Source organism: Amblyomma maculatum, chromosome 1 (genome assembly GCF_055883805.1).
Source record: "Amblyomma maculatum isolate TAMU_Amacu chromosome 1, ASM5588380v1, whole genome shotgun sequence".
NCBI lineage: Eukaryota > Metazoa > Arthropoda > Arachnida > Ixodida > Ixodidae > Amblyomma > Amblyomma maculatum.
Window position 1 is genome coordinate 351,542,375 of NC_139344.1, and position 12,305 is coordinate 351,554,679.

Here is a 12,305-nt window from a genome sequence, read left to right on the forward strand (position 1 = left end):
TTGTCAGGAGGTGGCAAGTGACATTCATAGCCGCAATAAGCACTGCATGTACACCTGACTCTGAGGCAGGCGCCGGGGTCCAGGAAAAGCCTTGGTGGTAATCAGGTACACACATTGTTTCACGGCGTTGGGTGTGTATTATTAGCATGGAAGGTAGGCAAACACTATGTCGAGGTAGGGAACACGCTTACCCGTATTCATAGGCGAAATTGAAGAATCTAGTTGAAGCACTGTGCAGGGCATATTAATACGTGCAGGGTGCTAGAATATATAATTTAATATTTGGTAACCCGATAGACCAAAATCACAGCTGTTAAGGAAATGTTGGAAGAGTTGGAGCTCTGTTGCCGTTATTAGCTGAAACTTCTGTGGAACCCGACTCCTACAGCCATATTTTTGTTGCAGTTAAAGAAATTAACTAGCATTGTGAATAATGAATTGCCTGCTCTTAATGCTTTTATTTTATATAGAATAGAGACGTTCAAAATGTAAGGTACGTGCACTTATAGATTTTCATCGTTTAGCAGCTGTTAGGGAGGCTCAGCTCCAGCCGGTGTGCTTGGTGGTTTCATTGCATCCTCGGGTAGAGGTAGTCGCTGATCATGGCCTGAGGAGTAGCTGACGGCCTAGGCGCAACAAGCACGGGACCCCCACCAGGCTGCACCAGCAGCGGCATTCGCGGGTAATCGGCAACCACCGCACCGCGCGGCAGCCTGTTCAGTGCAGCAGGATCGGCGCCAGCCAGCGTAGCCGGAAGTGCGGCAGGAAGCAGCGGCAGACGGGGCCAGAGAACTGAGTTGTAGGCGACGAAAGTTTCATTAGTGAATGGAATATAACACTGTGCAAAAAGGGCGGACAGTAAATATGTTGAAATATCCACGGCTGTGGCACAGTTCTTCTATCGGCGTACCGCCCGACGAAGTGGTGGCAGTGCCCATGGTCCTAGACTAGGAATTCTGAGTAATGATATTTTTCAAACAAATGTTATTTGTAAGCGTAATTCTTACCACATACAGTAAGACTACACCATAACAATCAATATTTTCACAGATACCCCCGCGCGGCTATTAAAGTTCGTTTAGTTATTGTTAAAAACTGACCCCATTTGCTTTCTGTGGAGGCTGTAACAAGTCGATGCGAACATATTTCAGATTTTTAAATAAATATGTTGGCATGGATCGGAATATGAGGTAATTTTTATAATTAGGTTCATTATAGTATCTTAAAATATTCCACAGCTTCGTCACAGTTAAACGTGATGTAAAAGGAAGCTGATTGTCTGAACTGCATGCCTAGGGTCCAAGTCAAAGCGATCGATCGATTGTTTTCGACTAACCGCCGCTCAGTTAAAGCTGTCTAACTGGTTACCTGGGCTTGACACAAGGAATAATCTCTCATAATTAAGCCACGGTTGGTATTCCCGACGCCTTTGGCAATGAAAACTGTGAAACTCGCCAAAGGAGTGCCTAAAGGATTAAAAGTTAGCTTTTCTTCGTCGCACGAGATTGAAATGGCGTGTAAAACTTGCGACTGATGAGTAAATTGGTCGAAAAACGCCGTGGGATAAACGAGTTCCAACGGCGGTGGACGCTCCGACATACCGAATGACCGGCGAAATTCAAGCTCGGCACAGTGCGCAACTTTTCCATATTTTGATAAATGAATTTACAGGCAACAGTATATGTCCGATATAGCCCCTAATTCTAAAAATATTGCTTCGATATACCAGGGTCGAATATAAAGTTCTCAACTACAGCAATTTTCATTGGCACTTTGATAAAATCAAGGCACTGTCACGATATTGCGGAACAAGGGAGCGCAAGGCAAAAACTTCATATATCGCAGGCGGCTACGTATCTTCACCCATGTCTCGCGCGTGTCATGCATACACAGGAACTGGCATCAGGTTCCGCTTCTATAGCTCGCACACCGGGCATTCCAAGGTAAGCGTCTTCGCCAGTTATTGCAATCGCTGTTTGTACAGTGGTGGAGAATTAAGCACCACCGGCATTCGAATTCCGGTTCTCTTGCACGCGAGGCGGATATTAATTTTACCTTTACACCACCGCTGGATCGACGAAGCAGTGGCCTTGTGGTAGAGTATCCGCCTCGCATTCGCAATTTCACCGCACTTTAGTTCATATATATATATATATATATATATATATATATATATATATATATATATATATATATATATATATATATATATATATATATATATATATATATATATATATATATATATATATATATATATATATATATATTGAGTTCTGTTCTCGCTGCTTCCTTTCCTTGAAAATAACTACCGCCGTTTACTCACCATTTCTTTCTGCTTCCCGAATAACTTTTAGCTGCATTGACGTGCAGCGTACTGCATTTTCCCCCTCAGCTTAACCTGGTTAGATACAGCATGCTACGATTACACCAATGCACCACAATCAGTGAGTCCCGTCAATTCAATGCTATCCTCGCGGCCAGAACTGACGCGCGTATTGTCGGTAAGCATTTTGCTGTTCCGTTCGCACGGAAAGAAGATAACATATTCGCTTTATTTCTTTGTTTTTGTTGGCACCCCAGTCGACTATACGATCAAATCAGCTTACTATCTCGGCATTCGCAGAGTTGCTACCATTTAGTCTACCGATAGCGAAACTTAAGAGCCACGCCAGTGAAGAGCATGATTACACGTCTAGTTGTCATTTTTGAAAAGCGCCCCATGGAAGTCGGTGTACGACATCTCGTTCGGCGATCACAGAACATGTCATGCGCAGAGGCTCAAGGTAGGATGTCTGGTTTGATTAGATTTGTGTGGTTTAACGTCCCAAAGCAATTCGAGAGCCGCCGTAGTGGAGACCTCCAGAAATTTCGACCACCAGGGGTTCTATACGTAGGCCGTCTCGATGCACTATATAGTTATTGAAGCACTACTTCATATGCCAATTCGTATCTATGAAAGGCTGGCCTCAAAGAGGAGTGAGGATACAGAGCTGCCTGCGAGGGACGAAAAAGCAGGCGGGTGCCGTTACATCACTTGGAACGCAGGTTTGCGCACTCCCAAGCCCCGAAATATAGGGATCGCGACAGTAGGGAATTTCTTTGACTGCACCATCATCTAGTGCATTCTAGGGGACAAAGCACCATGCCAGAAGAATAAAATTGCCCAAAGGGAACTTTATTTAGGCGAATATGAAATCATAGCACAAACATTCGACAACACAGTGACTGTGAAGCCGCCATATTAGCATGCTCGTTAAGGGGTCAACAGCATAAAGATGGTCTGGGGGCTCTCTGATTCATACCTTTCGAAGTACCTAATGTTTATTTTGGAATTCTTCTAAACATTTCAGAATCTCCTACGCGTGATTTGAATGCTTCAACAGAAGCCCACTTCGGGGGCAGAAAACACTGCGGGTGGGTGGAGATAAGGAACAATGACGTGTAAAAATGAAACAGACCTGCGCTGCTGTGCTGCGTAAAAGTTAGTGCGAAATTTACAAGCGTGTGCATGTGTAAATCAGTGTCGACAACTTGGCTTCTGGTGCAAGGCGGAGTTGTTTTAGCTGTAAAAAACATCTTCAAGCGGGCTTTTCCCTGCAGATTTAGGCTAATCATATGCAGATATCTGTTGAATACGCAACTATAAGGAGAGAAAGAGGCGGCTAGGGGGGTGGCGTTGCGTCACCCTTTTTCCGGCGGCTATGTTTGTGTGAGAGAAGCATACTGCATTTATACGCAGTGGCACGATGAAGTAACATTATAATGACTGTGAAAAATGTATTTGTGATATACGGCAAGTGATAGGGTAAACAACTATTCATTTATTGAAGTTTAAGGTGTTCGAGCAGTTGCTGCCATTAATGTAAAAAGGCTCAATGTCTACAGCAGAGGTAAAATGTAAGAAAAATTCAAGCAGCGACAAATATAATGAAGTGAAATTATTATCATGCACGAGCCTGCTGCAGTACAGTTCGCATAATGTTCGAAGAGAGGGCAGTTATCTTTCTTTACGTATGCTGCTCAAGCACTTCTATTTTACACATCTTTTCTCGGAGAAAAATATCAGCTCAATTCGCTGAATGTACGTTTCCGTGCTGATGTGAGCCGAGAATTAACTTCACCACCGTTTTGTGTCTGCATCGCGCTGTTTCTTCGCCGAATGTGGCCTGTGCACACACGTGACACACCCGCTGGTGCAGCAGGTGCAGCAGCTGCAGCGTCCTTCCCCGCACGGACCAAGGGTAGCTGCAGGTTGTTGGGGTCCGGGTGAAGCCTCGTGGGAAAGCGAACGCCATCCCCGAGGGTGGTGAACACCGGAAATGCCCACAACCATTTGGCTGGACCGAAAACCTGAGAAGAATAATGTGCCACCAAGAAAATTAGACCAATGCCCTATCCATAAGCAGCTGTAAATACGTTCTAGCGAGGCTATATAGCTTGAGTCATTTTGTGTTCACGAGACGGACGGAATGTGCCGCCGACAAATAACGCAGACAGGGCGGGCACATCTTGCCACTGTCTTATTCATTTTATTCGGCAGTTATCATTTCTTCGCATATGACCGGTATAAGCGTTAGTTGATACACTGCTTGTAATGTATTTTACAGAAATAAACTGCCATGCGGGTCGCGAGATGCTGAGACGGAAGGGGTATAAATAGGTAGTCGATTTTTCAAATTTCTCAAATTCATGTGTATCGTCTTCAAATTGCGTCTACCTATAAATACTAGCGGTGAATTTTGCTATACTCTAATATGGGGGTCAGAGGAGATACCAACATCTCGGTATGAGTTGAAACAGAGAATCAGTGACAGTATATAGAAGGAACGGTGAGCTCTGCAGATAAACAGTGATATAAGCCAGTGGTGTACGCCTTAGGCACGTAAAATAAATTTGTCCCGAATGGGTCTAAACTAATGAAAGGGGAGGAAATCAATTACGTTAAGAGAACAAAAATGTTAAAATCAGTGAATACCTGCACGATGTTTGCGGTGCGACCGATGTCGAATGAGTCATCGGGATCCCTGAACACCGTAGAACGCATGTTCTCCAGCGTTGTGACATTGTGAAACAGGTGGTGCAGGTGATGACTGAAGAAGCAGCCAAGGGCAATGCAAATGTATGCTCCGCCAGCGACAAGGCCGTTGACGCTGAGCGTGGCAAGCGAAAACCCCAATGAGAACCATGACGTCACGGCGTGCACCAAAGAGGTCATCGCCGTGAACGCGCCCAGCCCACAAGCGTAGACTAGAGTCAGCAGAAAGGACTTTTGGGTTGTGAAAGAGACGCAGTTGTTGAACCATGGGCAATGATGGTCCATCTTCGGCACACATCTGCAACGAAAATCAGCTGTAATTGTAGTTTTCAGCAAAAGAAATGAGGCCCCGGCGCATAAACAGTGCTGAGCCCGACATTACGCAGCGAACAACTGAGTTGCTGGGAAGCAGCCTTAACCCTCCCAATAACAGTAGAGTATGGATAACTGTTCAATCTCAAAGATTTTAGAAGGCAGCTTGTGTAAGTTCTAACCCCATCTTTCAGGAAGCATGCAGTGAACGTTATTTGGCCGAAGGCAGTACAGTTCTTGCCTGTCGCGTGAATCGTCCACTTATACTCTGCCTCCATGCACCTGTATGTCGCTCAGCAATGGAATCAAAAATAAGTTTTAGACACTCACGCACCTAACGCAAATGTGCGGGATCAAGCTTTATTACAAGAAAAAAATTTGAAAGTTAACCTTTCCTACAAAACTTTACGCCGGTACTATGGTCACGACGCCATCTTCAAAGAGAGCGCAGACCTCTAGGGTTATTTTGAAATTACGTAAGCTTCGGGATGCATCCAAACTGCTTTATCTGCTCTAAGCGATTACGGCTTTCTATAATTATACTTTAGAGAGACTGCCGTTGCTTAACTGCGTACCTCCCACACCACGAGCAGTGGTGGCAGCGGTCAGGCTTGATGCGGCCGCAATGGGCACAGTAACGCACGCATCCGTCCGGGCCCAATGTCAGCACTCCTCGCTTGTCGCCCAGCTCGTCCAGGTAGCGCCGCCTCTCGTCGAAGTCTTGGAGCGATAGCAGCTTCTCTCTCTCGGCGGTGGTCAGGTTGAAAGACACTGGGATCGGGGCGATATCTGCGACCATTCACGTGAAGTCCAATGATCAGTATATTGCTATGCACAAGCTAATCCAATGCATATTGAAGCGACCTGTATTACGGCGCTTGGAGGTGCACGCTGTCAACATGACCTCTTTATATTTCCCCTCCTTAACGACGCGGCTGTCAGAACGAGGCATCAAATACGAGGGCCATTGGTGCAGGGTTTTCTTAGACAGCATGACTTGCAAATAACACATGGCTGAGAGTTGCTTAGAAAACATGAAATATGCATAAGTTCATAAGTCGAACACAACCAAAAGCTTTCCACTCTTTACACACTGAAGACTCAGCATGTTAAATTAGGTTGTAATAATTATATCTTTTGAAACTGTAAAAGAATGCTTTAAACCGAAATGATATCTCTAGAATTAAATGAATCTTCAACAGTAAGAAATACGAACAAAATATTGAAGTTAGGCTATCCTGAGGCATGCACAATGCTGCCACACAGCCATAGATGAAAATATACGCGCGTCACTTTTTTAAGGACATCTTGAAACGAAACTGACTGCAGTCGTTAACACAATTCTGTGTTAATTTTGAGTGTGTTGAAATAACCATTGTAGCTCATATTTACCACCTGTAAATTAATGGCATCTTTTGAGAGAGTTGTGATTTCGCGAACAAATGTTTAGAAAAAAATTAGCACCAATCAAGAGCACTTACTATAGCCCGACGTTTCATCTCTGTATTGCGTATAGCTTAACAGTGATGGACGCCCACAAGCGTTTAGTGATAATTTCTTCGAGTAGAGTGCTTCGTACTTATGCAAAATATTTTTGGTGCTCATGCCCATGGCAAATTATTTATGTGCTTGGCAAAAAAAAAAAAAGACATTGAAAAGTTGGTTGCTTAGCTATAGTAAATAAAACTTCCGGAAAACGTTTTTTGAAAAAAAGAATAGAAATTTAACACCTCAATTATTATTACTATTATTACTACGTAACGCCAGATTTAGCCAAAAGCTGTTAGCAAACTTATACCGTTCCGTGTTTATTGTTGTCATCTCTCGAGAATCCGTGCAGCGCCTCTGTGTTCGAGCCACTCAGCGTGATACGCTGCTAGTATAGTTTCAGTGATGTTATGCGTGATATATATTCATGCTGACTCACCTGCGGGAAGAATTGTTACTCCGACACTGCCGAAGCCTCAAAAGCGCTCGCTGCGGTGCCCTAAATAACTTTAACTACAGTACCTTATGAAATGTAAAATTTTCTGGCCAAATGGGATAGTAACATTGCAATCATTATACCATAAATGGTGACGCTTACTTTCTGTTTAACCTAATTTTTAAATTACACTCCACTGACTGTCAATCTGCGTGTCAGAGCGGCCGCCCCTGTGCATTAAGGAACGTCGTAGAAATTGTTTAGATACGTTGTTCTTCATAGAGGAGAGAAAGATTATGCACTAGGGGCTGCTACCCCTTTCAGAGGAAATCACCACACAGAGCAAAATTAGCTCCTTTTTGGTAACGCTTGCTCACACGAGCAAAGATGGCGCACATGAAGCAGCGTCCACTGTCTGATGCACATATCTCGCATGCCTTACCTATAAAGGCGAAAAATTTATGGCCATGGAATCGCTGGTGGTTGTGCAGCACCATACGACAACGGCACATTGTGTTCACTATTAAAACTCATCTGTGCAACTATCACTGCTAAAAGCAAGTGCCCACAGAGCAAACTTCTATTTGCACTTGTGAAATATATAAAGATATCGTAGAGCCATGCAGGAACCCTCATGCAAGCGAGCTTACATACCCGTGAGTGTGGTGTGCACGAAGGACCAGGCACAGAGGAAGAACAGCAAGTGGAAGGCAACAACCAGGAACAGACGGAGCGCGAGCGTCTTCACCATGGTGGCACAGAGGACGTGCACGTATACGTAGTACGTGCCTCCGAAGAGCGCTAGCACAGCCACGACGGGGATCCATTCCGCCAGAGGGTGATGAAGGCGGGCCAGGCGTCTGGGCATCGTCCGGGACTTCTTCTTCTACTTCTTCTGCCGAATGCACACGGGCACGTGCATGCTAGCAGAGATGGAAGCCATACCAGGATTCTACACCGAACCAGACCAACATGTCCAGGGACTGAGAAGAGACACGTACCGTAGAGTGCTTAGGGCTGGCGGGCGCCGTACAGATTAAGGGGTGACATTTGCACTTAGATATTGAGAAGCTGACTACACGTTAAGTCTTTCATAAGCAGCGACGAGGGATGAGCTGGGTAAGGCGTCTTAATTCTGGTCGTCTAATCGATGAGGAAGTCTTCTGTTTCTTGATGACCGTCGGGACGGCTTCTGCAGCGTTGGATGCTTGACAACCAGGTTTTCTGCACCGACCACATCTGTCGGTGTAGGAGATACAGCATACCTGTTTTGCGCAGTAGTTTCTTCTGCGCCTCCTGGAAACAGCTCACTACCCGCTACTTGTTGTCTGGTCGACAGACTTGACTCAGCTGCGCCAAACATTCCAGCTATATGGAGCTTTGGGAGCAGGAAATTCATTGGAAGCATTGGTTTCCGCTGCTGGCGAGAGTGGTTTAGGTTTCCATAGCCATCAATGCGGTGCACACAGTCAGAACTGACGAAGATCTGTTCAAGTCCTGTCACTCCTTTTCACACCGGACCGGCCTGTGGTGTTATATATATATATATATATATAGGCTGTACAAATTAAAACTGCTCTGTGGTTTATTTGGAAACATAATTAATTTCCCCTAAGTTTTGCCTTACTCGTACTCTGTATACGATCTTTGGCCAGAAGATCCAAAACTTCAGCTTCAATGTTTTCCGTGCCTAATTCGGACACTTTCTCCCGGTTCGAGCGGAATAGTTGGCGACATTTGTGCATATTTTGCTTTTGTTTTCGTGCTCTTGTGACCTGCTTAGCTGAATACCCGCGAAGGTCCGGCAGTGGCGTTCTGCGCTTGCTACCCATGACATATGCGGATGGTGAGACGCCGTTGTCCAGCAGAGATGCCCGGTCGTTGAGGAGGCCAAACAAGCAGTCTTCTTCCTTTCATGATCCTGCATCTTCGAACACGCTCTGATGCAGAGGTGGGCAACCTCATGAGGTTTCGACCTCATGAGGTCGACCTCAACCTCAAAATGACCTCAACCTCACGGAGTGAGGTGAGGTTGAGGTGAGGTCGGTGACAGCTCGAAATTGTTTGAGTGAGGTCACGAAATTGGACCTCAACCTCACGCGTGAGTTTGAGGTTGAGTGAGGTCGTCATTGTGTGAGGTCGAAATTGTGAGGTCCAGGCTTTTTGCTGTTGCCGCGGCTTTCTTCGAAGAGCGCCCCTTTTGACGCGGAGCTCGAGCGTACTGCCGCGGTGCGCCCGCCGACTCTCGGTGTTTGGTTACCCCCCATTCGGACGACCGGATGCGGCAGCCCCTGCCCAGCTTTCGGCATTCCACCGTAATGTCAGCAGCCCGAGACCGCTTCCCTCTGGTCTACTTGGAAGGAGATATTTTTTTTTTTTATTTCACGAACTCCTCATGCCCCCCGCCAGCCACCCCCTTTCCCCTGACTTGTTTGTGCCGATGCTTGCGGCAGGCTCAAACACCCAGGAGCGCGCAAAGCACATAACTCACGTTGACCTGCGGTGCTTTTGTCGGAGGCCACAAAGAAAGCAGCAGACTAAAAAGCGAAGCAAATTGTCTTTGCGCAGACGGCGCGGTGCAGAACTGTGTCTTGTGCATGCCCGTTTCCAGGCGCTATAACGGCTGCTGCTTTACATTCGATAAAGGACCCTGCTGTACATTACACGGAAACTTAACAGAAAATGGTGCAGCGAAATTGTTAGGGGACGTGATACTGACAGATAAAAAAAAAACGTGAACAAACCAGAAAAACCGGCACAATACCATCTGGCCATTTTATCGAAGTCCTCCCTTTCGAATTGTACGTCATCGTTCTATATTTCGGTCCTGTAAATTTATATTCTTGTATTTTCCAGAACAACCTCTCTTAGTTTTGTGCTGCTTGTTTCTTATACAGATTCACAGGTGGCCCCGAACAACTGCAATGGGATGAAATGGACGGCACGGCACATTTTATAAGACGCAACTGGTATACAGGAAAACGCATGCGCATGTTAACCATTTGCCGAGATAGAACAGACAAAAAAATATATGGGGCTAGTATGCAGTCAAGCGCAATGAAAAAAAAAATGATTTCGCACCGCTAAGGCTCTTTATTTCTCTCTCAAACTCTATTGAAATCAAGCAATGCGGGAGGAAGGAGGAGAGTAAGGGATTCTTAACTTCATAATATCAGGTTTTTCTTGAAATCTCTTATTCAGGCGCAGAAAAAACAAAAACAAAAAGAGAACAGCGTTCTCCTACATGTTTTTATGAGCTAGAAAGTATTAAGATGGTTTCCGGCTGGACATTTTGGTGTCTAGACAGACGAATCGGTGTGGCGAACTGAACGTGTCTGTTTTGTGCTCCCGTCTGCTCGAGACGGACAAATCAATCGGATGAAAATTTTTGTGGCCAGATGTCGGAATAATTTTTTCAGATATTTGTTTTTTTTCTTTAAAAATCAATTTTAACGTACGGGATGTGAAGCCAATTACATGCTAGCACTGAGGAATGCCGTATTAAGTCGATGTCTCAAACCTTCTATAAGCTCTGGGAAGCGCAGTTCTCTTCTGTTTTTAGTGTGCGATATTTGTTATTACTTTCGTCAACATGGTATTTATTTATATATATTTTCTTGTATGTCAATTAATTTTGTACACTGCCGAAAAGAGAACAGGCTTCTTCCCTCACATTACGCTCTTTTTCAGAGGCCCATAGCCCAACCCTCCTTTCCACTTACCCGCGCGGTCATTTAGTTTTTTTCTTTTTCTTTTGCAAGTATTGGAAAGCGCGATCTAGTCTCTGAAAGCGGAGCTGGCACACATACGCCATTGCCATTTGGTGTATATTGGTGACAGTTGGGCATTCACCGCATGAGCAAAACCAGATGCCTACAGACCATGCATGGCAAAATTACTTTTGAAAAGGAATTAAATTACATAACTAATTAATTTGCTGAAAATCTAAGAAAAGTAATTAAATTACATCACTCATTACTGCTCTAAAAAGTAATGAAATTACATTATGATTACTTCTATTGTGAAATTAAATTACTTTTAAATTACTTTCTAGTTTCCATCCATGCAAAAACTAATCAAAGCTAATAAACAAAACAAAAGCTTGGTCTTCGGATGCGAAGGACACACATTCTTTCGTCTTCCCGCCAAATTCTGTCCCAGAGAGCTATTCCTTCCCTCTCTCCTACAGCACCGGCTATTACAAAAAAAAAAAAAAAAAAAAAAAAAAACACGTGGTCGAACAGTCGTGAAATGACCGGCGAACCCAGCGTTTTGCTGGCACGGAGCTGTCTCCGCCATTTGAAGGGCCCGAAGAAGCTAGGTTATTTATTGCTTCCGCAGTCCCAAGAATCGACGTGGGCACATATGTGCTCACTGCTCAGTAATGCTCAAGCCACGGTGCCTCACGTCATGGACCCTTCCGCCTATCTCCCCCAGCCCCAATCCTCCCTCGCACCGTGGTGTTGAGTGTAACCAGGCACCACTGTGCACTAGCCGACGCAGCAGGGAGTGCCGCTGCGCCGCGCTCGCAACTAGTTTTCAGCTCCAGCCTTTTTGCACCATTTCTCCCTTCGGGATTCCCTTGACGCCTTGTATCCTGCTACTTGGAGAATGGTTGCCCCTGCTACACACGAGGTCTCAGACGCACTGTTATGCTTAATCTGTCCCCCTTTGCCGATCCGTTACGTTGGCTTCGCTTGCCGCACGTCGTTCTTGCTTTCGCGGCACTCTACTTCGTTGACTATTGAAGGAGTAGTGGCGCACTTTAGTAAAAGTAATTTCGAAAGGAATTAATTACTTTTGCTGCGAAATTACTACCAAAAAGTAATTCATTACATTACTAAATTACCAACCCGAGAAAGAAATTCATTACATTACAAATTACCGAGAAAAGTAATTCAATTACAGTAATTTCATTACTGTAATTCAATTATTGCTATGTCTGCTACAGATGGACGGCGAAGGGAGGAGCGCGTGCACAGCGGGGGGCGCGGTCCCTCCGGGCTGCTTGCTCGCCTCCTTTCTGTTGTT

General features: G+C 45.1%; 1 protein-coding gene across 1 annotated transcript; it reads right to left on the bottom strand.

Annotated features, from left to right (window-relative positions):
- Positions 1-568: 568 nt before the first annotated feature.
- On the bottom strand, positions 569-8,142 carry LOC146207765 (palmitoyltransferase ZDHHC20-B-like). Its single transcript, XM_084577552.1, has 5 exons — positions 7,929-8,142; positions 5,926-6,139; positions 4,979-5,336; positions 4,191-4,353; positions 569-792 (listed from the first exon to the last, which is right to left on the bottom strand). The coding sequence occupies exons 1-5, from the start codon at positions 8,140-8,142 to the stop codon at positions 569-571; spliced, it is 1,173 nt and encodes a 390-aa protein (XP_084433678.1).
- Positions 8,143-12,305: the final 4,163 nt, after the last annotated feature.

Excerpts from the sequence above, each read along its gene's own strand:
- LOC146207765 (XM_084577552.1), bottom strand. The coding sequence starts at position 8,142 with ATGCCCAGACGCCTGGCCCGCCTTCATCACCCTCTGGCGGAATGGATC. Across the intron at positions 6,140-7,928 it reads CGTGCACACCACACTCACGG|ATATCGCCCCGATCCCAGTG; the intron begins GTATGTAAGCTC and ends GAATGGTCGCAG. Across the intron at positions 5,337-5,925 it reads CACTGCTCGTGGTGTGGGAG|ATGTGTGCCGAAGATGGACC; the intron begins GTACGCAGTTAA and ends TTTTCGTTGCAG.